The following is a 25,143-nucleotide window of genomic DNA, read 5'->3' on the forward strand; positions in this document are numbered from 1 at the left end:
GAGCAAGAGATACATTAGATTTCTTTTGCATGTCTGACAGAGTAACATTTAGCAGAAGTATTTCAAAAGAGTTAAACCTGTATCCGGTTTTCTGGGTAACATTGAGAATATCACTATATATTGTTGCAACACCCCCGCCACGACCAGTCTGACGGGGCTCATGCTTATAACAGTAGTTTGGTGGAGTAGACTCATTTAGACCAAAATAATTATTTGGTTTTAGCCAGGTTTCAGTCAAGCAGAGTACATCAAAACTATTATCTGTGATCATTTCATTTACAATAACTGCTTTTGGTGCGAGTGATCTAATATTTATGAGCCCAAACTTTAAAAATTGTTTTTGTTCATTTACTTTACATTTTTCTGGTTTAATTACGATAAGATTTTTTATAGATCCTACATTATATTTATATTTATATTTTGACCTCACTATTCGGGGAACAGACACTGTCTTAATAGATTTTACAGCGCAAGTACTTTTAGCATTTAAGCGGGTGGAAACTCATCATAATAGTTATCTGAGAATTGTCTTACTAGTCACATGAAGCGAAGTGTCCTGGAGATGTTGTCAGAGAGAAGCTCCGCTCCAATTCTGCTGGGGTGTAATCCATCAGCGCGAAACAGTCTAGGACGCTCCCAGAAAAGATTCCAGTTATTAACAAATAGCAGTTTCTGTTCTTTACACCATGACAACAACCATTTGTTTAAAGCAAAAAGTCTACTGAACCTTTCGTGTCCTCGTCGATACGTGGGCAGTGGTCCTGACACAACGATCCTCGCCGCGGGCGTTGTGCTGCTAACCGTCTTGATCAGGCTCCTGAAGTCCCTCTTCAGCGTCTCCGTCTGCCGCAGCGTGGTGTCGTTAACCCCGGCGTGAAGCACGACCGCTCTGGGGCTCTCGTCGTCCTTCAGGATCGCGGGTATCTGCGCAGAAACATCGAGAACACGAGCACCAGGCAAACAATGAGTATGCACTTTACCTTCGGCAAACGTAGCACTTACGTGTCGGACGATGGAGTCTCCGATGATCACAGCGTCGCGTCCTGTCTCGCGGAGGGGAGCGAAGCGGTTCTGGATGGAGATCTCGAAGGCAGGAGGGGGAGAAGTCGTCGCCCGGTACCCAGCTCGCGTCCTCCGCTGTGGATGCACCCAGGGTCCGTGGGGTCCCGGCGTCGCAGTGAAGGACATCTGGGAAGATCGCGTCCTGGGTGCACCGGGCCTGTGCAGAGAAACACACGGAGTAGACGTGGTGGGACTGTTAACAGCACGCTGTATACTTACCCCGGACTTGTGAGCGTCAGCCCGGGATGATTCCAGCGCGGCTCTCCGCTCTCTCAGCTGGGCCTGCCTCTGTTCCAGGTCGCGAATCTGCTTCCCCACGGCCTCGAGCTCGAGCTGCACAGAGTGGAGACATTCCTCCGCCATTAAAGCAAGTAGCAGTGGTAATGTGTGTGAATAGAGTATTAGCAATGTAAGCGCAGTTAGCAGCAACCACGCTTGCTGATGCTAACTGGCTAAAAACTAATAGCGGACCCGGGAGATCAAAATAAAACTAGTGAAAGCGAGGCGCTCTGATTGTTTTTGTTGTAGAATACAATAGAGGATATATTCACGCGTTATATAAACGGAAACGATGATGTATAAAATTGATTTTTAAGTTAAAAATAGTCAATGAAAAGAATATAGTGACGGAGCTCAAACGCAGTACAGCCGTCAACAACAAACAGCAAAAATTTAATTGCCAATTACTTTATTACAAATCACTGAGGCTTCAGTTAATGATTGACCTCCTGTTGCTGCAGTGACATTATAAAGTAGGTTTAGGCATGCGCTCTGCCAGAATCTTGAGACCGCCCACCTTGGCCCACTATAGTGCCTTAACTGCATTTACGGATGGAGCCATCAACACACACGACCCACAGCACCCCCAGGTCAAAGCTCACATGCTTGTGACCATTGGGACAGGCAACCACTGGGATCCAGTCTGTGCCATCAGGTGTGCAGCGAGTGACACCAGTTCGTTGGAATAAGCTCCCTTGAGAGTTTAAACCATAGACACTGCCATCAGTTGCTACTTCAATCATGGACGGAAGTCCAGGAATATTCACAAAGCTGCCGGACCCTGAACAGACAGTAGACGACACATCCTTCATTATGAAGATTTGGTCTTTGCGGTTCACTCCCCAGCAGCTGTATGGACCACAGCTGTAGTACTTGAGCTTTCCACCAATATTAACCCAAGGAATGTTACTGGATAGCCATTTGTTGTTAGCATCCATATTTGAACAGAAAATGTCATCATACATATTGACACCTGCAATGATCTGATCACCTCCAGCATCCACCTGTTTGAGAAGCCCTTCAAGCTTAACAAAACCGCCACTCTGAAACCTAAAGATGTTGTTTGCTGTATTAACCCCCAGCTGACCAGCAGGACCAACACTGAAGTGCTTTAGAGACCAGCTGATCTTTGTGAAGACGTTATCAATCAGGACGAATATCTCATTATTATTGTTCACGCCAACCACGGAGCCAGACCCAGCGTCTATCTGCTTCAGGTTACCATCCACCACGTTACAGTTTAAAGCCGAGTGTGAAAGAACTGGCAGCAGAAAAGCAGGACGCTCTGATAAGCCTTCATTGCTCCACAACACAGTTTGTTGCTTTTAATCTTATCTTGTTAGTTCAGGATTCAGCAGTCACTAGAGATTCTCCTCTGATAAGATGCACTAGAAACTTGCATTCAGAATCCATTTCAGTTTTTTTTTTTTTTTTTTTTTAGTAATGAAAGTGTTTTTTATGATTATTTATTAAGACATCATTATTTGCATTTTGTTTGTTCACTGGGAACTAAGTTAGTAAGTTACTCATGCTTATGCTCATGATTTAACGCAACTGTTTTAGTTTGACTATTACAAAATATAATTTCTTGTTAGCAGATGTTTATTTGGAAGTTTTGGGAACCTCACAAATTTAATTGGGGACTAATGTTTGCTGAGGTGTTTGACCATGTTCTCTAATTTTTAATTTCACTTCTTATAGTTTGTTAATTCTCCACTTTAATGAGAGCTGATGAGATAATTAATGTGAGTAATTAAGGCTCATCAAACAGGACTACTGTCAGAGTGTTAATGAGAGTGAGTAAAATCTGCTTTATTGTATGAAGCTGCAGCAATGCATCCATACAATACATACACACACACACACACACACACACGGTAGTTAAGTCATTGTGATGACGAGGTCAAGCGCAGCAGCTATCAGGAGTTTTAATGGTTGGTGGCTAGTGTCTAATCTCAGATTCCTCTCTCTATTTATAAATGAGTCTGAAGATACGACTTGACTTTAGTGAGTATTTTGTTATCTGAACCCCTGGGCTGGGTCATGAGGCAGGACGAATTTGAAATCACAGTTCAGGCTGTGCCAAACGTTATATTTATATGGTAATGATAAAAGAAAAAGAAAAAAAAATCAGTAAAATTGGTTCTAGCTCTAATTAGGACCAGAGTGTCACAGGAGCATCTCTTTATGGTAGTACCTGTTCTGTGGAGGGCTGTGATTGGCTGGGGGCAGGTGTGCCTCTCTGTGATTGGCTGGAGTGAGCTGTGTGATGTCTTCGATCAAGCAGCTGCTCTGGAGGATCAGAAGCATGTGAATTCCCACAGCTCGTTATCTTAAGAGGTGCTCCAGCAGGTCGGCGCTCATGCTGCCAGATTACTCCAGTCTCAGACCGTCACGCAGCTTCACTTATGACAACAACTTTATCTTAGCTGATAACTAAATGAAATTTGCAATTTGCAAAAACTAGCAGCGCCTCTTGTTGATGGAGTACAGTGTGTGCTTTGGTAAATCAAGCAATAAGATGTTATGTGGTAACAAATTTTCTACTCTTAACATTCAGGTATGATTCAGGCATTTATTTTCTCAATAAACATTTCACATTCTCATAAACTATTCATATTGAATAACATTCAATATTGTTTTGGGGTCAGTTGTTTTTTATTGTTATAAAAAAAAATCACCAAGAATACATTGAAATGAACAAAAGTGACAGTCAAGACATTTATAATGTTACAACATTTTAATTTTAAATAAATGCTGTTCTATTAAACAAAAATATGAAGCAGCACCATGCACTACTTTCAACATTGATTATAATAAGAAACGCATATTAGAGTGATTTCTGAAGGATCAAGTACTTTTAAGGCCACTGTCACCAATTTATTTAAAGTAGGATAAAATGAGCAATATAACCATTCAGAATAGCACATTTTTTCATATTGTTTCATAATTTTCATATATAAAACAGTGACTCCAGACTTTTGAACATAAGTGTACATGCGTTAGCAACTTATTTTTATTTTTTTTTATTTTTTTTGCAGTTAAGCTTCTCTTTGAAGAAAATTAATAACTTAATTATCTCATGAGAAACAAAGCATTTATATATTACATTGAAAAAAGGCTTACGAGTTTACAGTAAATAACTTTTTAACTTTTGCTATTAAAAAATATAAAACCAAAGAAAATGAAGCCAAGCTTTCTGATAAAAGAAACAAACTCATCTACATCTTAAATGGCCTGAGAGTATACATTTTCTGCAAATTTTCATCTTGGAGTGAACTATTCCTTTAATTTGTGTTATTAGCTAGCTATGTTCATTCACAAGCAGCTTCTCCTGAGAGCTCTTAAAGTTTACTTCATTTGCTCTGCATCTCTTCTGACGAGAGGACTAGAGCATCTTCAACATGATTACTTTGACATTAATTTAAAAGAACAGGCTACCTGTGTCTATTTCTGCCACTGAAAATCTTGGCAATGGGATCCTCGCTGGCAAATGTCAGTTTGTGTTATTGTTTACTGGGACTCATCAGCAGGATTCATTTGCCTGTGCAGCCCCAAAGCAAGCTGGAAACCCAGTCCAATTAAACACAGGGCTCAGGACTCCAGATCAATCTCACTGGCTTTCCTATGCATGTATATTTTTAGTTTCACCTCTCCAGAAAGTGGAGAGGAGGAGAGAAAATGTAATTGGTCAATTTACATAAAACCCGACATTTTATTAAACCTTTTTAAATATTAAAAATGATGCCTTTTAATATATATATATATATATATATATATATATATATATATATATATATATATATATATATATATATATATATACACACACACACACACACACACACACACACACACACACACACACACACACACACACACACACACACACGCACACACACACACACACACACAAACAAACATAATTTAGTAAATGAATTGGGATGCTGGTGAGGATGATTTTGGTGATAGTGGCCCATATTTGACGACAAAAATGTTTTTAAACAAAACATATTTGACAGTTTTTAATTTGTCTATAGGGGGAAAACATGTATTTTTTGGGGGGTTGACACTACATTCAGAATAAGCACAGACGCAATGAATGTGTGAGCTATTATCCTGATGAAATTACACGACAAGGGTCAAAGGTCATGGTGTGACATAGATGCAAACTACCAACATATTAAGCATTCATGGAGGACTATGATTGTTATCTAGAGACTGAAAAGCTGATATATATATATAATTTTGTCTAGTGTTAGGACTGTATTTTTGTTTATGGATTTATTTTATTCTTACCTATTATTAAATGGATCTGGTGTTCTTTATAAAAGCACTGACAGGATGAGTTTATTTAATTCTTTATACAGTATTTTGACACACATATGCTAATGTGACAGTCCATGCTTCAGAATCTCGGTTTCCTTCTATTTCAGCAAATTAATCATGTGTGATATAATACACATCTACACAGATGGATGTTGACTCTACCCGAGTGCCTTAGCAACTGGTGTTCCACAGTACAAATTTCTCACAGCTTCTCGCCCACCACCAAAACGCTTGCCACCACAGAGAGCGAAAATTCACCACAGTGATATTTGTTTAGCTAAATTTGGTTCGAATTCGTTCCCCACTGTGCATTCCATGACCTTGGTTTCCCTTATGTGCAACTGCTTATTGCTTCATAGGTGTTTCTCGTCATCCTCTTGTCTTGTCATATGTATTTAGAGTGCTCCCTGTTCTTAGTTCTGATATTGAATGTCATCTTTCTAACTATGTGTGTGTTCCTGGTTTCCTTGGATGTTTATTAAAATATCTGTCAGTTGTAAGTATTCTCCTCATCTCCTCATTACTTGCTCTGCGCTCCAACACAGTAGTGCAGTGTGCAGAATACTGGACCAAAACAATAAGCGTCAACCCCTCTCCATGGCTCACTGCGGTGACGGCATTGGATAATGCCACCATCAACTCTCTGTTCTGGTAAGGGGCCAATTACCAGATTAGGATTAGAAAGCATCCGGTCCGGAACCGACTTGCTGGCCCCGGCATTCTCAAGCCCGCCAAATGTTCCAGAGTCAAGCCCTCCAGCAGCCCCAGTGTCAAACCCGCCAACCACACCATTTACCCGTAACAAAAAGAGGAGGATGAGATGAAAAGGACTGCTTTTGACCCTCAGAGCACCCCCCAGAGCTTGCTCTCATGTCAGCTCCAGCCGCAGAGTTTGCTCCAGTCTGGGTTCGAGCACCCGAATCCAACCCGAAGAGGGCTCCAGTTCCTGAGTTTAGCCCATGAAGGGGTTCCTGTTCCTAAGTAAGCCCAGAAAGGGTGCCTACTCCAGAGTTTAGCCCAGAGAGGATGCCTGTCCCCAAGTTTAGGGGTCTGTCTGTGGAGGCCAGGCCGAGTGCCAAGCCCAGGCCCCGAGTTACCTGCTCTGCCATGGCCTCCTGATCTGTCTGCTCCACCATAGCCCCCCGAGCTCCCTGCTCCGCCATGGCTCCCTGAACCATCTTCTCCGTCAAAGTCTCCTAGTCTGCCTGCTCATCCATGGCTCCTCGAGCTCCCTGCTATGCCATGACCTCCTGAGCTGTCTGCTCCACCATGGCTTTCATAGTCTGCCTGCTCCACATGGGTCCACGAATGCTGAAACCCTGTGATTCTATGTTTTGTGTTTCTGGTCATCCTGTCTTGTCATGTGTATTTAAAGTGTTCCCTGTCCTTAGTTGTGGGTCCAGTAATGAATGTCGTCAGTTTTCTCTAAATAAATTGCTCGTTGCTATCTGAAGAGCTGATTAGTTTCTTAACAGCCCGAGGCCTCTGATACTCTACCAATCCAACAGATTGTCTTTTCCTATTTTGTCTTTGAACCACCTCCTTTATTTAGTGAAAAGCTAAAACTTGTAGCTTTAAAACCTTCCAGGTTATGAGATTATGATTTGAGGGGGGAAAATTATATTTTCCTAAAACTTGTTAATAGATTTATATGATGAAAGAAACTGCGCAAAAATCTATGATGATTCATTTTTAAACATTTGTATTATTAGCCTATCTGTGCACGCATATGTTAGGGAAATGTGTAGATGTTTTCAGCATGCCAGACAAAAATTCAATGTATAACATGAAGTCTTCTTACTGTTACCCTGCAAAAAACTGCAGGCGGCTTCATGTAAAAGAAAATGATCATGTTACACTGCTGCTCTCCTGTGGTGTAAATGGCACATAAATGGTGGTGTCTAACAAAATCTCTTTCCTTCTTTTGTTTAAAATAGAGATACAGTCACAAAAGCTTTAATAAAGGAACACAGCTGTATCTTATTTACCAAGGCTTCATTACCTAGTAGCATTAAAGGTGCATATTTGTACTAAAAGTGTTCTTATTCATACATAAATGATATATATTGGAAGAATACTGCACGAGTGAAAGCTTTTGTAAAAACAAATTCCTGAGAAGATAGATAGATAGATAGATAGATAGATAGATAGATAGATAGATAGATAGATAGATAGATAGATAGATAGATAGATAGATAGATAGAATATTGTCTAATAACTTCAGTAATACATATTTCAAGATAAACACTAACTGGACTGAAGCAACTTAGTTTACTTGATTATCCGTACTTCATTTTTAGAAAAAAATTATGTTAAAATGTAAGTATTAAATATAATAAGTCAGCTTTTGAGGAACATTGATTTGTTCATTTAAATCATCGTTGTATTGCATTGCATTACGTGTTTTCCTTCGATGTTTTCTCTCGGAAAAGAGTAGAAGTGTGACCTTGACATTCTGGCTAAATTCACTCATTGGCCTCTGACCATCATGGTCTCCTAATATCCCTCATATCCGTCTCTTCTCCATCCATCAGTAAGCTGGTGTGTGGTGGGCGTTCTGGCGCAATGCCGTCGCATCATCTAGGCATGTTATTGGGAAATAATCTATAGAGTGAAAACTGATATTTGCATGCATTTTATGTAAGTGGTTTGTTATGCTATATGATGGAATCTTCTTACTAAATAAGCGAGAAAAGCCTGACGCAATACGATCTAAAAACACGTTCAAACATTTTAAAAGTGTTTTACATTTTTGCATTAAAAAAACAAAAAAGTTACATTTCTGTAATTTCATACGCCAGGCTTTATTACATTATTATAAAGATTCCGCCTAGAAAGATAGATCACAAGAAGCTTGTCTTCTTTTCGCTCGTTGTGTCACTTACAGGTGTTCCTCCTCCTCCTCTCGCGTTATCTGGATAGTAGCTTTTGGACATCTATCAAGAGCTGTTTGCTCACTCTGAGTGACTGTTGTAATTCAGCACACGTTGTCATTGCGTTTCTCGAGTTTAGATGAATGTCTCAGAGATCGCAGAGTGATACGAGACACATAAAAGTAGCGCAGCGTTTGCTCGTGACGTTTATTTACGATTCAGAGAGACCCGTATAAAGCCTTTGTTTGATTAAACTTCAGCATTTCATCTCTCAAATTAATAATCTTATCAATTAAAGAATTTATTCTCATATACGAGTGTCCAGTCCGTATAAAGAGCAGTGTTTGTGTTATTTCCGCGGCGATGGAGAGTAACATGATCGACGAGGTGATCTCAGGTGTCTGTGACCCGTCCGCCCGAAAGCCTCACCGGGCGGCTCTGATTCTGGCCCGCGGTGGCAGTAAAGGAATCCCTCTGAAGAACATCAAGAATCTGGCCGGTGTTCCTCTCATCGCCTGGGTTCTGAGAGCTGCCTTGGATTCAGAAGTCGTTGACAGGCAACTATATTTTATTCTTATTTTCTTATTTTTATTTTCTTTAATGATGGCTTGAATATGAGTTTGTTGTTCGCTACTTTGACTTTTATGTATAAAAAACATTGAAAATAAGTGAAATGCTCATGAAAGGACACACTGTAAGAAAAAAAAACATATCTACTCGATAAAAATGAGTCAACAGATTACAAGCAATATTATTAATTAAATTTCACAAGGTTTGGTATTGAGTAAAATGAGACCCTTAATGGTTATTCATTTAATATGAGTAGATTTTAATAGAAAACAGCACATAATTAAGTATAACCTAAAACAAAAATATTGAGTTGTTTTGAAAAAGCTAAACTTCCTAAAGTGTACATAGTACTAATAAAAATTAATTAGATTCTACATATCATAATTGAGTAATCATCATCTACATTAATCTGCACATTGATTTGAATTTAATCAATGCAATTATTATTGATTTTTGTTTGTCTGCAGGACCTTTGGGTCCCACTGGTGAACTGATATTCCCTCTTGTGGTGGTGGTGATCTCATGCTGTCCTTCCTAAATCTTCCCTATGGTGGTGGTTCTTCATGCAGTGTGTATCACTTCAAGTGTGTGGTAGTGTGATCTGAGTGCACTTTGGTGTGTGTTTGTGTGTGTGCTCTTGTAAAACCAGACTCCATTTTGTTCCTGCCGATGGGAGCCTCAGACCTGCTGATATTTACTTTATTTGGTTTTCATATTTAAAATTAATTTTCCGTGATTGCCCACATTCATTGTTGTAATTGTTTTCCTCCATTTAAAGTGGGGTCTCATGCTGTCACCTCATTCAGACTATAAGTCGAACCTTAGTATAAGTCGCATAAGTCCAAAAATACGCCATCACGAGGAAAAAAACATACAAATCACACTGGATTGTAAGTGGCATTTACAGCCCTCTCGCCGCTAGACGGTAATGTTTTCTCTTGGTTAATTTCTCTCGGGTCATGTCAAATAAATTTTTATTAAGTCGAAGGACCAGCCAAATAATAAAAAAGTGCTAATTTAATGATTACAGTAGTTAAAACAGCTAAACTTCAACATTTTAGCTTTAAAATGCCACATGCAGTAGCTAATATTAAGAAATATTTTGTGGTTTTACTTAAAAAACAAACTTTGAAGATTTTGAATACATAAGTTACATTTGTAATAGTGTATTTTCATTTAGATGTGGTATTTATTTGTGCAGTAAGATTAATTACTGCATAAATTAATTAAGATTTTTAATTAATAAATTCATTTTAAGACAACATGGAATAGATTGTATAATATGCTGTTATAACAGCATATTATATAATCTATTCCATGTTATCTTGGAATAAATCCAGTTTTTTTTTTTTTTATCCATTTCATAATTTGTTTATCCAGGTTGAGCTTAGACCAAGAGCAGAGAAAGACACTCACTCAAGCTCAACTTTAAATTACTTTTAAGTGCCCCAAGTCAGATAGTCACATACTATTTTTTTTTTTTTTTTTTTGTGTCAATCAGCCCTCAGAAGAAGACAAAATACCTGACAGTACAGAGAGTGTTTAAGTTGAGTGTTTAAATCAACAGTACACAAAGATGGCACAGACAGTCTAGTTTCCGGGCGCCGATTGCTTTGGGCCGGGTTTAGTAAAAGTCCAGGGCCGTTTTTTATTTCCAGTCCGTCCCTGCCACTACATGCGTTCTTCTTACTAGCCCAGTGATAACAAAATAAGTTTTCTTACCTAAGTCAACCAGTCAAATTTTGCAGGTTGCAGTAATGTGTAAGAAAATGAACATTCACTGTCTGTAGGCTACTCTGTTCAAATGTCTTGTAATGAAATGAAAACTGATTTATTCTTTTAAAATAAGATTTTAAAAGTATTTTAGTTTATTTTGTCGTTTTGTAAGTAAAATACGCTATATAGTAAAATGTTTTCAACAAGAAAGAAAGAAAGTAAAATTTGTGATGTTATGTCTGGCAGTGTGTGGGTTTCCACGGATCATGATGAGATCGAGCGCGTCGCAAGAGTCTGGGGCGCAAAAGTTCATCGGCGCAGTCCTGAAGTGTCCAAAGATTCGTCCAGTTCACTGGAGACCATCCAGGAGTTCATCCGAGTGAGACCCGGTGAGACAGTCGTTTTTATGTCTCTCAAAATTGCTGACATATAGATGAGGTAACCTTACAATGTTTTCTTAGCAGATAATACTTAAATCTTATCATAACATCATTATGAAAATACATAATATTATTTTACAATAAAAATTGCGGAATGAATAATAATACTATTTTACTAATACAAAATGAATATGAACATGATTCCATGATAAAAACATGTTAGCTTACAATGTACAGTCAAATTTTACATTTGCAATTCATGTACTTTATAAGAACTGGAATGGTATAATATATAATTTTAAAGATTTTAGGAAAAGGAAAAATGTTGCTAGTAAATTTAACAAATTAATTAAATTAACAAAGTAATGGCTAGTAACACATTGAATAAAATATGAATTTTTAAGTAGACCAAGACATTTTTGTTTTGATTTGTAAGAAATACTCAAATAATCTTTGTTTTACATACAAAATTAAAAATAATAATAATAATGTTAATATAATGTTGAAATGTATGAAATAAATAGTATGAATCTGTGTAACTTAAAGAGGGAGAACAATAATATAAAGCAATTACAAACATAAAAAAATGGCAACATTTGAGAGATTTAAGGGCCCAGAAAATTCTACATTTTAATGTCTTGGCTCTTTATGTTCTGGCGGTGTTTTAGAGGTGGACATCGTCTGTCATATTCAGGCCACGTCTCCATGTCTTCACCCTCATCACATCAGAGAAGCCCTGCAGATGATCACTGAACAGGGCTGTGACTATGTGTTTTCGGTGGTTCGCAGACACCAGTTTCGCTGGGAAAAGACGGATAAGAAAGGTATCAAAAATATCTCATAAGGAAACAGTTGCAAATTTTTTGCTTTGTATGAAATGTTTATTTTGTTACTTGGCCAGTAATTCCATTTGACATTTTTGACACACAATTCTTCTTGATCACTGTAATTAGATGGTAAGAATCTGACATCTCCGAACCTTGACGTGGCACGCAGGCCTCGACGACAAGATTGGCCTGGAGAACTCTACGAAAACGGCTCTTTCTATTTTAGTACAAGAAAGGCTTGGGAAAACGGGCTTAAACAGGTGGGGCATTGTGAAAATATGATGACAAACCTGTACCTTGAGTTCTCATGTGAAATAAAGGTGAAAAACTATAGAATATTCTGACTCAGACTAAATATATATATAGCTTTTTAGGGGGTTAAGCAAACCAACACACAAATTGATCTAGCTAATAATAAATAAATAAAATCAAAATATATAATAAATAATATAAATTTTCTGAAAAGAATGCATGTCCCTTGATTTTTTTTTTGAAGTTAAAAACATTGAAAATACTAAAAAGTTGTTAAGCACTACAAATGTAAAATTTCAGAGGTGCCACAAAAATATATATATTTTTTTATTTTTAGTTTGAACCTTATTAAAAAATAAAATAAAAATAAAATTGAATTATTTTGAGTTGATTTTAACACTATCTTAGAAAAAATATTTAAAAATCATTGATGTTATGATCATTTCATAATATGTGTAATAAATTATTATAATGAACAAAAATCAAATGTCAAGACATGAATAAATACACATTAAAGGTTTTCAGCTTTTGCAGTGATGGTGTAGATCAGTGATCCTCAAATCTGGCTCCCGACATAAACTTTCCTGCAGAGTTTATCTCTAAACCTAATCAAACACACCTTCCTGTGATTGTCTAATGCAGGGGCCTTTCTAAGATTTTCATTTTAGGGGGGCTCAGCCCCCGATAAGGGTATGATTAAAAAAATATTTTTTGACTATAAGGGCAGGGTTGTATACTACTAACCTTATTGCAATCAAAATATTGTATTCCCTGTATTCAATATATGGGAGTAGGAGTACTGACTGAGCCATATACAACACTGTAAAAATGAAAATGTGACCAGTCACTAAAAGATTTTGAGTTGGGAATGTAGATTTTTTTTTTTTTATTTATTTATTTATTTATTTTTAAAAGACTTCCTGATCCATTATTAGGACATTCATGTTTATCCTTTGATGATACCACTGCTTTTTCTTATGAAATTTACATGGAAATTGGCAGACAATTAAAACAACATAAGGGTTCAGTGGCTGCAATGAATCTTGGGAACACAGTGGTATTGTCTGTGAGAGGCTGTCTACGTTCTGTTCTCACCTGACTGCTGCTCATTTGCCGCACGACAAGAAAAAATGTTGTATATCCATCTACAATGAAATATAGCCCTTTTAACAATACGGTTAGTTATACATCAAGTCATCACCTGAAAAATTCATTTCAAATCATTTAACTAACCAGCTAATATTCATTAAGAATAAAAACAAAAAATGCATTAATGTAATTGTCTATTGGCAATATGTTTAATCTGTTCTATTTTTATTTCTATTTATTAAAAATAACAACATTAATTATCAATTTGCCACTTCTATGAATCAGTTACTTAAAGAAAATCAAAAATCCCTTTACTCTACTCTTACTCTATTTTTATTTCTATTTATTAACAATAGCAACATTAATTATCAATTTGCAACTTCTATAAATCAGTTACGGCGCTACTAAAGAAAATCACAAATCCCTTTACTCTACTCTTACTCTAATATATGTATCATGATACACTAATGATTCATTATTACTTAATACAAAATTATATTTAATAATACAAAACAAAATAACTTCACATGATGTTTCTGTATGTGCCATTTAGTGCTTTCAGACAATGATGTTTGTCTTTAATCATTTCTGTGCATGCTGCATAATATAATGCCGAAATACACAATAATATGTTTTACATTTTAAAAAATAAATTAAAATAAATCATGATCTTTTCTAAAGTTTGTTTTCATGGATGTTAGTTGGATTATTTTTGTTGGAAGAGGGCTGAAGGTGAACGCTGCGAAGACGTATTGGTATTGGATGCGTGCCCACACTCTCTGATGTTTTGCTCTGTTCGGCGCAGCTATAGATTGAAAAAACGTCTCTAGGTTACGCATGTAACTGTGTCGAAGCACTACGGGGAACACGTCTAGCATGAGCAACTCTGAATACCATGTGTAATCAGTCCAATGGAAGAGCATGACGTCACGGGCGGGGTTACGTAAACGACCAGGAAGCTATAAAAGCACGCTCTGCGCTGCGCGGCTGGCGTCAGCTTCTAGTAACAGCAAGTGCCGGCTGCACCCTCAGGGGCCACACCCACAGCTTCCACAACTCCGGGCGAGGGTGAATTATTGTGCCCTGCACCTGTGAGAGTAGGTCTGTCTTGATCGGTATCTCCCATGGAGAGCCGTCGAGGAGCGAGACCAGACCTGCGAACCATACTCGGCCCGGCCAGAACGTGGCTTCTAGCAACAGACGTCTGTTCCATATTTAATTTCCCAGGAATATACACTGCTCTGAGTGAGACCTGGGACCACACAAGGATGTGGTGCGGCAGCTTGTACAAGGGGAGCGAAAGCAGACCTCCCTGGTGGTTAATATAAGAGACCACCGATGTGTTGTCGGTAGAGCTGTAGTCAAGTCCAGCTTTGTCGAGTTCAAGTCAAGTCCAAGTCCAGGACTAGTCAAGACCGAGTCAAGACCGAGTCCAAAGAGTTTCGAGTCCAAATCAAGTCCAAAAGTTTCGAGTCCAAGACAAGACCGAGTCCAAATGAGAGAAAAAAGGGTCCTCTTCAAGACCACATACTTAATTACTGATAATGTATGTGATGCGAGAGACAGCATATCTCCTATTCTAAGAAAATAATTTTACATTATTATTTGTAATGATCAAAAAGCATGTGCAAAGTAACAACCCTGTAGGACAGGGGTCTCCAAACTACATCCTGGTAGGCTAATGTCCTGAAAAGTTTAGCTCCAACTGGCCTCATCACACCTATCTGGAATATTCTAGTGTGTCTAGTAAGAGCTTGATTGGCTGGTTCAAGTGTGTATAATTAGGGTTGAAGCTACTGTAACAGGGGCATTACACAAGATCCCGGGCCCTATGCAAAGGCAGTCCTGATGGGCCCCCATGTCCCCCACCCATGAAAATATCCAGGTAAAATAAAATATATTTCGGATTCATACTTTTCAAGGGCCCTCTCTTCCTTTGGGGCCCTGGTAATGAGTACTAGTTTTACCCCCAGTCCGACCCTGGGATCAGAGTTTGGAGCTGTAAAGTCAAATTATTTTTATGTACTTTATTTTCATTTTATTTACTTAAAACTGCTTTTGCTGACATTATATCTGTGGTCAAAAATTAAAATGACTGATGCCTTGGCACAGTGCACACACACATGCAAAGCTCGGGATATGACAAATGCGCGTAGCAAGGCTAGATGGTAACATTTGGCTCTACTGGGCATGCGCACATAAATACAGCGAATTTGTTTGTCATATTATACTAGTTCTTGCATAGACTAGTCGAGCGCTGTTGGAAACAATCGACTACTCCAGCATGCACTAACCATAATGCATACAAAGTGTCTGCAAGTACGACGTGAATTTTAGAATTACAATATTGCGTGGAGCTGTTACTTTCTATGACCTTATCTATGTTACATGTAAAAATAAAATATGTAATGTAATAATTAGGGTTGTGCCTGAAGCCGAATACCTTATTCGGAATGGCTCGGATAATGGCTTAAAAAAAGAATAACAGATAAGGAATAATTCTGCCTGAATACTCGCCTGAAGCTGACACAGTCTGGTGTTAGCTAGAGAACAGGTGAGCCAGGGGATCAGCGCAATATTATACGGAGAGCTTGTTGTGTAAATTTTATCTGACTAAAGAAATATACAGATGCTCTCTCAAAACATCTTTGTTTCCAACCAGCAAAGGTGATTTAAACCATTGTTCATACCTTTGATGTCTTCTCTGTGGCAATAGAGAGTTCTGCATTTCTTCCCACCAGAACCAGATCAGCTCAGTTGAGTCTTCGCCGCTGCAGAGCTTCGTAATACAGGATCAGGAACCAACTAAAATAATAACTTTACTCATAATAAATTACTCAGAGACTTGTTTAAAAGTTTTAAACGCATCACCATTGTACATGGTTTCGCTTTATTTTAAACAAAAACTCATAAGCAAAATAATAACAAAAAGGAAAAACGTAAGTCTTCACCCCGAGATGCAGCAGGGGATGTGAAAAAATATATCTTTCTTTTGGTGAAAAACACATCCGCATACACGCACACACTCACAGTCAGGTTGCTATGGATACAAGAAGTATGACATTTCCTTTTTTGACAACCCCTCTTCAGCACACATACATTAAGTAATTGCTGCTTTATTTTCTTTCCATTAAAGCAAATTAATCTTTCTCTAAGCTACTGCAAAATCATAAGGCATAGGCTAAGTAGCTATTGCCAAACTGCACAGCATCCTCCTCGTTGTGTTGATCATCAGATAAAACACATTAAAATACAATTTTTGGTAAGAAAGTCCATCCTGCAATTCATATTGCAAGATGCATTTCCTTGCACACTCATTATTATATCAGCAAAAAGCAAGCATACATGACAGTCTCAACTGGCGTACGTGACAGTTTCAACTGTTGAGCAAATGTTAACATCATACATTTCGTATTACCGCCTCTTGATGTCTAACAAATTGTATATCTCATTGTTACCTTTTAAGGTTTTTCTGGTCTTGCAACAGAGGTTTGCAATCTCAAGGCCTCGATATTATTTGCCAGAGACTGCAACTCCAAATTAACATTAAACAACTTAATCAAGTTAATCATTTCTCTCATCATTTTTATTATCTTCTTGTTCATGTCTTCTTGTTTTCGCATCAGTTGAATTATTCTTCTTATCTTAGAAACATTTTTCTGCCAGTTGATCTCATCTTCTGTTTTTCTCGACATTTGTCTTTCTTCTTTTCTCGTTTGACCTTCTTGCTCCAGTCTCTCTGGAGGCGTTCAACCAGTAGATCATCAAAATCAATCTTTAATTTACCTGGTTCATTATTACAGTTACCTAGTGAGACGCGATTGGGAATATTGTGATTGGGGGACCCCATTTCTAAATTGGGAATCTACCAAACAAGCTCAAAAGTCACAAGTGTAAGGTGAATGCGAAAGCGGGACCAACACCGCGAGAAAGGCTGGCCTCTTGAGAAGAGTCCTCTGGTGCAGGCAGTCGGCTCTTCAAGAGCCGAAACAGTTGTTTCCTTGTTGTTAAAATTAAAAATATTTTTAAAATATTATTGGATGTCACTGTTTCCACCAGTAGTTGCACAAGTTAAGGTTACGCACGATGACGAAAGCACGTTAGGGCTAGCCCTCCCGGAACTCATTGAGATTGCATTGCAGTGGCTGCAGTTCGAAAAAAAAGATCTTTGAATGGAAGTCTATGAGAGCACTCTGGGCGATTCACAGTTTGACAGAAATCGCCCCAAAAAGGGGCGGTACTACAGGGGCGGTACTACACAGAACGCGACTCGACGCTGATTTGACTATTTAGAGGCAGCAAAAACAGTCTAGAATAGTGAAAGCTAGCGTAACACTGGTTGAATGTAAAAGAAAAAAAAAATCCCTCACTTTCCTTTGGTGGTGCGTCGCCCAATCGCCCTAATGGAGAAACCGCCACTGCTCTCCAGGTGGCTTCTCGCAAGTTAGCCCCCAGCTTCATGGGTCCATATCAGATCACCAAGGTATTGAGTCCGGTGGTGGTAAAGCTCAAGTTACCTCCCATACTTGGTCGGGTACACCCAGTCTTTCATGTTTCTCGGGTCAAGCCTGTTTTTCATTCTCGCCTTTACCCATCTGCTACTAACCCTCCCCCTTCCCCTCCCCGTCTAGTGAATGGTTCCCCAGCCTTCACTGTCAGGAGGTTGCTGGATGTCAGACGTCGAGGTCGGGGATTTCAGTATCTGGTGGACTGGGAGGGATATGGTCCGGATGAGAGGAGTTGGGTCCCAGCTCGGGATATTCTGGATCGGTCGCTGATCGAGGACTTCAACCGGCAGTGTGGTGGTTCCTTCGTCTCCGCCCTCTTGTTTCAATAATATCTTGTTATTGGTCACCATCACCTGCTCTGCATCATGACAATCACTCCTTCTCTATTTAGTCTCCTCATGTGTGCTGTCTGTTGTCAGATCGTCGTGTTGTTCTTGTTCATGTCTCAGCTTTGACCACACCTTTTGTTTAGCCTGCACAGAGATCTTGCCCGTTTTGTTTTCATCCTTTAGTTTAGTTTTTTCCCTCTTCCTCCTGCTTTCAGGCAGGGCTACTCTTCAGCCTTCCGTGCTCGTGATCACCGATCGCTGTCGCTCCTCTTCTTTGCCGCACCCCAGCGCGCCCCCAGTTCCCCGCCTCAACAGCGCCCCCACCTCCCTGTCAGTTTATCTGGGCATTGCATCAGTGGATTTCCAAGTGGAATTCGTCCAGACTGCCCTGTTCCTGGATTGTTTTTGTTTGTTAATTTTAATTTTAATTTTAATTTTTTCTGTCCTTTGAAATTAAAGCACAACTAATAAATAAGTCCCAGTCTCGCTATGACAAGTCTAGAGAATTTTTTACACTATGAGGAACTTTTTATGGAATGGAAAGATTCCACTGATGTTAAAGTTTCTTCCTGGAACCATCAATGCCAATAAAGAACTATATTTTTAACAATGTGCCATCAGCTTTTATTGGAGATAAATTACCTGAACTAAATTAAAATTTGTTTTTGTAAGAATGACCTGTGTGTGAAACATCATCAGATATTTTGATATGTTCTCTGTGTGTTAGTTGAAGAAGATGGCCTACTATGAAATGCTGCCTGAGTACAGCGTTGATATCGATGTGGACATCGACTGGCCTGTCGCTGAGCAGAGAGTTCTGAGGTGAGCTGTTAAGACAAACTCTGTGTCCAGACAGAAAGCATCAATGAAGATAGAAATGCTGCCCTTTCCTGCAGGTTTGGCTACTTTGGCCGAGAGGAGAAAGCGGCGGTCAGGCTGTTTCTGTGTAAAGTGTCTGGCTGTTTGACGAACGGACAAATATTCACATCGGTTTCAGGCGAGGACCATGTGGCCATCAATGCTCGAGACGTGGCAGGCATACAGATGCTGCAGAGAGACAATATAGAGGTACAGTTGTGTGGGCTGGTAAACATAATTTGATATGGTATAACTAGCAGTGAATGGGAGCCATCAGAACGAGAGTCCAAGTTTCTTACAAACATGCAGCTTTTCATTTCACTAGACGTTATTGATGGACTGGAGTGGTGTGGATTACTTGTGGATTATTGAGATGTTTTTATCAGCTGTTTGGACTCTCATTCTGATGCCTATAAGTATTTTCAGTTACATTTCACTAAGAACCAGAAAAACAAAAAGTAGCTGAAAATGTGTTCAACAGTCCAAACAGCTGATAAAAACATCACAATAATCCACAAGTAATTCACACCAGTCCTGTCCATTAGTTAATATCTTGTAAAGTGAAAAGCTGCGTGTTTGTAAGAAACTTGGACTCTCATTCTGACGGCACCCATCCACTGGTGAGCAAGTGATGTAATGCTGAATTTCTCCAAATCTTTTTACATTAAGAAATAAACTCATCTACATCTCGGTTGGCCTGAGGGTGACATGTCAAGTTCTGAGTAAACTATTCCTTTCAGATTTTAGTTAGATTATTCTTAACTTTTGTTCTTCTGTGTGTTTAGGTGATCCTCATATCCAACATCAATGAGCCGCTGTCCAGGGGTCTCCTGGAGAAGGTTGCCCAGTTGATTGGCTGTGGACTTCAATTTGTAGAGCATCAGAATGGGTTTGAGATGGAGATGCTGATGATGGAGAAGAAAGTGTGTTGGGATGAAGTGGCCTTCATGGGTGAGTATGTCATGTCAATATGATTATTAAAAAAAATCCTCAACCTAATTTAAGCTTGGTATGTCTACTGCTAATTCGTTTCAGGTTTCAAATGAGCTTTTCTCCCAACCATATACAGTATTGTTCAAAATAATAGCAGTACAATGTGACTAACCAGAATAATCAAGGTTTTTAGTATATTTTTTATTGCTACGTGGCAAACAAGTTACCAGTAGGTTCCTTAGATTCTCAGAAAACAAACAAGACCCAGCATTCATGATATGCACGCTCTTAAGGCTGTGCAATTGGGCAATTAGTTGAAAGGGGTGTGTTCAAAAAAATAGCAGTGTCTACCTTTGACTGTACAAACTCAAAACTATTTTGTACAAACATTTTTTTTTTTCTGGGATTTAGCAATCCTGTGAATCACTAAACTAATATTTAGTTGTATGACCACAGTTTTTTAAAACTGCTTGACATCTGTGTGGCATGGAGTCAACCAACTTGTGGCACCTCTCAGCTGTTATTCCACTCCATGATTCTTTAACAACATTCCACAATTCATTCACATTTCTTGGTTTTGCTTCAGAAACAGCATTTTTGATATCACCCCACAAGTTCTCAATTGGATTAAGGTCTGGAGATTGGGCTGGCCACTCCATAACATTAATTTTGTTGGTTTGGAACCAAGACTTTGCCCGTTTACTAGTGTGTTTTGCATCATTGTCTTGTTGAAACAACCATTTCAAGGGCATGTCCTCTTCAGCATAGGGCAACATGACCTCTTCAAGTATTTTAACATATGCAAACTGATCCATGATCCCTGGTATGCGATAAATAGGCCCAACACCATAGTAGGAGAAACATGCCCATATCATGATGCTTGCACCTCCATGCTTCACTGTCTTCACTGTGTACTGTGGCTTGAATTCAGAGTTTGAGGGTCGTCTCACAAACTGCCTGTGGCCCTTGGACCCAAAAAGAACAATTTTACTCTCAACCGTTCCACAAAATGTTCCTCCATTTCTCTTTAGGCCAGTTGATGTGTTCTTTGGCAAATTGTAACTTCTTCTGCACATGCCTTTTTTTTAACAGAGGGACTTTGCGGGGGATTCTTGAAAATAGATTAGCTTCACACAGACGTCTTCTAACTGTCACAGTACTTACAGGTAACTCCAGACTGTCTTTGATCATCCTGGAGGTGATCATTGGCTGAGCCTTTGCCATTCTGGTTATTCTTCTATCCATTTTGATGGATGTCTTCCGTTTTCTTCCACGTCTCTCTGGTTTTGCTCTCCATTTTAAGGCATTGGAGATCATCTTAGCTGAACAGCCTATCAGTTTTTGCACCTCTTTATAGGTTTTCCCCTCTCTAATCAACTTTTTAATCAAAGTACGCTGTTCTTCTGAACAATGTCTTAAACGACCCATTTTCCTCAGCTTTCAAATGCATGTTCAACAAGTGTTGGCTTCATCCTTAAATAGGGGCCACTTGATTCACACCTGTTTCTTCACAAAATTGATGACCTCAGTGATTGAATGCCACACTGCTATTTTTTTGAACACACCCCTTTCAACTAATTCAACTAATTGCCCAATTGCACAGCCTTAAGAGCGTGCATATCATGAATGCTGGGTCTCATTTGTTTTCTGAGAATCTACTGAACCTACTGGTAACTTGTTTGCCACGTAGCAATAAAAAAATATACGAAAAACCTTGATTATTCTGGTTAGTCACATTGTACTGCTATTATTTTGAACAATACTGTATAATTAGTGACATTTTGCTGTTATAACAACTTGCATAGGCCTATATAAAGATATGTACAGCAAATATACACATCAGCAGATATGTAAAAAAAAGAAAAAATGATTCAAATTAGTTAATTCTCTTCTGAATTTTCAAGAGACAGTTCAGTTAAACAAATGTCTCCCAAGTTTTATGAGTTTTCAAATATTCAAGGTATTCTTTCATCTGTTGCACTACTTATTTGACATTTCCAATGATTTATTTGAAAATCATTAATCCAAAGTCAAAATGAATCTAAATGTTGCGTAAAATTAGTTCCAAGCTAAAACTTCAGAGTCAGGGGAGGCACCACAAAAAAAAAAAAAAAAAATCAATATTTTATTTTTTAATAAAATAAACAACCAAAGGGTTTGTGTATTAATTTATTTTCCATGTGTGAAAGATTTTCATTGGGGAAAAATGTACTTATCTACTTCAAGCAAACATATCTAAATATAACAAGCAATATGTTATTTGTTTTTTTAAGTTTAAAAATTAAGTTTTTATCTGAATCATATCAGTCTTACTCCTGAGATTTATAATGTTTTATGAACAATTTATTCTATTGCTGAGTGCCAAATTCACTTAGAAATAAAGTAATCACTAAAACAAATTGGAGCTCTTTTTTATTATTATTAATAACGCTGTGAGGTAGCAGGTTTGTTTGGTAAAGAAACCAGGAACCACTGGAGCCTGTAAAATGATCAGAATTTGTGGTGAGCAGCATGTGTTATTGTCCCTCACAGGTTCAGAGTCTGAAGACAGAGAGATCCTGTCTCAGGTGGGACTGAACGGCGTCCCGTCTGACGCACCCGTGGCGGATCTCATCGCAGCCAAATATATGTGTCAGAGACCCGCCGGAAACGGAGCAGTTCGTGAATTTGCCGAGTACATACTGATGCTGAAGAAAAAGAGCTTGATGCCGGTGCACCAGGAGAACATTGACAGGGCCAATTTCTAGATTCCAGTTCCTATTTCCTATTTCTTTACAAAATAACCCTAACAGTCAGTTTGGGTCGCTATAATCACATGACATTGAATCTAACTTGGTGGTACTATAGGAGAGGGTTGAGAAACCCTGCTTGATCTTTATATATTTACATGTTCTTTCAAATGCAATATTCATTTACTTATCACCAATCATTATGTATTTATATTTAATCTTATACTGTCTCCTCACAATTTAGTAAATGATGTAAGGATGTTAGTAACTGAAGTAAGGAATCATCCTCATTTTAATTGAAGAATTCATTTTTGAAATGAAGAAAGACAAATTGAATGTGCAAGGTGTGATTATGATTATTTATGTACTTGCCTAATATATATATATAGCTTCAGCAATAATGCATTAAATTACATTAAAGTGATTTACCTGATAATGTTACATAATAATGATATTACATATAAATTATATTGTTTAAACTGTTCTTCTGATCTTCTTATAATGTAACTGTTATTTTTATTTTATTATTTATTTGAAATTTCTCAAAAATCTATTGTTACAATGTGATGAAGAATAGCATGCAAGAACTGTTTCAATTTAATTGCATTTCCTGTAATTGCATTTTTACTAGTAGGAATTTGGTTAGAGGGAATTATTATTATTTAAAACACTATTATGGTGGGGTTATGACTATAATCATAATATCGTGTTTATTCTACAGGCATACATTAGTTATTTTCTGTGAAATGAAGCTTTAATCCTCCTGTTGGTTTCCATGCAATTTCTAAAAATTCAACACTATGGAAAAAATGTTAGATTCATATAAAATCAGAAAACCTCTTTAAACATTAAATATGGGAAATTATGAACTCCTTTATTTTATCTTATTTTTTTTAGGGGATATTTGACCCACAAATTTTAGTTCCGAATTAGCTGATTATTTGCTCACAGATACAAATAGATGAAGTTTGAAAAATGGAGTCATTCATTTTGAGTAAAGCATTGAGTCTTTAAATTCTCATGCATTTTTTTTCTTTTTCTTTTTTTTTTCAACAGTATACAATGGCACCAGCAGTGACCCCAATTCCATTTTGTGCTTGTGAATGTCACTGCTTTAAGTGGCTATTAAGACACGTGTAAAGTACAGTTTTATGAGATTTTTGGGGTTCTGGGATTTTTTTATTAATTCAATTCCCTTCAAGTTACAAAGCAGCTTTACAGAAAATTAAGTTTATACAATATTTAGTAGTAGCTTATAAGTGGCGACTGTCAGTTTGTGTACATATGACAGGATTTTTGGAAAAATTAATACAAGACGTAGTCAGCCAGACGGTGAACATTATTAACAGCAGATATTATATGATACAGTCACACTTGTAGCAATATTTGTTAGTTCAGTTTGTTGATTCAGAGTTAGCATCATCCGAGGTCCTCTGAGGGTCAGCATCATCTCTTCTCAGGTGTTCTGGATCCAGACTGGAGCTTGTGTAAATCCTAGTTACCAAACATAGAAACAAAAAGAGACATCATTAGCATAGCTGCTGATCCAACATAGTAAAATGAATTAGTTTAACCAAAGCTAATGAATAAGAATGCACATTTGATCAGACACAACTGCAGTCACAATTTAAGAGATACATTATTCTAATGCTTGGCAAAAGAGATGTGTTTTTAATCTAGATTTAAACGGAGAGAGTGTGTCTGAACCCCGAACATTATCAGGAAGGCTATTCCAGTTTGGGAGCCAAATGTGAAAAAGCTCTACCTCCTTTAGTGGACGTTGCTATCCTAGGAACTACCAAAAGTCCAGCGTTTTGTGACCTTAGGGAGCGTGATGGATTGTAACGTGGTAGAAGGCTAGTTAGGTACGCAGTAGCTAAACCATTTAGGGCCTTATAGGTAAGTAATGATAATTTGTATCTGATACGGAACTTAATAGGTAGCCAGTACAGTGACTGTAAAATTGGGGTAATATGATCATATCTTCTTGACCTTGTAAGGACTCTAGCTGCTGCATTTTGGACTACCTGTAGCTTGTTTATTGACGAAGCAGGACAACCACCTAGAAGTGCATTACAAAAGTCCAGTCTAGAGGTCATGAATGCATGAACTAGCTTTTCTGCATCAGAAACAGATAACATATTTGATTTTCAAAAGACAAGTTGCTGTCTAAAATAACACCCAGATTTCTGACTGTAGAGGAAGTAACAGTACATCCGTCTAGTTGCAGATTGTAATCTACAAGTTTCTGTGTACTGTTTTTTGGTCCAATAATTAATATCTCTGTCTTATCCGAATTTAATAGGAGAAAATTATTGGTCATCCAATCTTTAACATTTTTAACACACTCTGTTAGCTTAGATAATTGGGAAGTTTCATCTGGTCTGGTCTGAGATATATAGCTGAGTA

At 38.1% G+C, this 25,143-nt stretch overlaps 1 protein-coding gene and 1 pseudogene across 1 annotated transcript; one reads left to right on the forward strand and one right to left on the reverse strand.

Moving 5' to 3' along the window:
- Positions 1-1,754: 1,754 nt before the first annotated feature.
- On the reverse strand, positions 1,755-2,747 carry LOC127946858 (fish-egg lectin-like; annotated as a pseudogene).
- A 5,893-nt stretch (positions 2,748-8,640) lies between these two features.
- Positions 8,641-23,246, forward strand: LOC127946852 (N-acylneuraminate cytidylyltransferase B-like). The gene is made up of 8 exons (XM_052543675.1): positions 8,641-9,100; positions 11,076-11,218; positions 11,878-12,033; positions 12,163-12,296; positions 18,942-19,036; positions 19,111-19,282; positions 19,858-20,023; positions 22,538-23,246. Exons 1-8 carry the CDS (start codon positions 8,907-8,909, stop codon positions 22,750-22,752), a joined length of 1,275 nt encoding a protein of 424 aa, XP_052399635.1. The 5' UTR covers positions 8,641-8,906; the 3' UTR covers positions 22,753-23,246.
- The last annotated feature ends 1,897 nt before the right edge of the window (positions 23,247-25,143 follow it).

Source organism: Carassius gibelio, chromosome A25, assembly GCF_023724105.1.
Source record: "Carassius gibelio isolate Cgi1373 ecotype wild population from Czech Republic chromosome A25, carGib1.2-hapl.c, whole genome shotgun sequence".
NCBI lineage: Eukaryota > Metazoa > Chordata > Actinopteri > Cypriniformes > Cyprinidae > Carassius > Carassius gibelio.

Excerpts from the sequence above, each read along its gene's own strand:
- LOC127946852 (XM_052543675.1), top strand. The coding sequence starts at position 8,907 with ATGGAGAGTAACATGATCGACGAGGTGATCTCAGGTGTCTGTGACCCG. Across the intron at positions 9,101-11,075 it reads GATTCAGAAGTCGTTGACAG|TGTGTGGGTTTCCACGGATC; the intron begins GCAACTATATTT and ends TATGTCTGGCAG. Across the intron at positions 12,297-18,941 it reads GGGAAAACGGGCTTAAACAG|TTGAAGAAGATGGCCTACTA; the intron begins GTGGGGCATTGT and ends TCTGTGTGTTAG.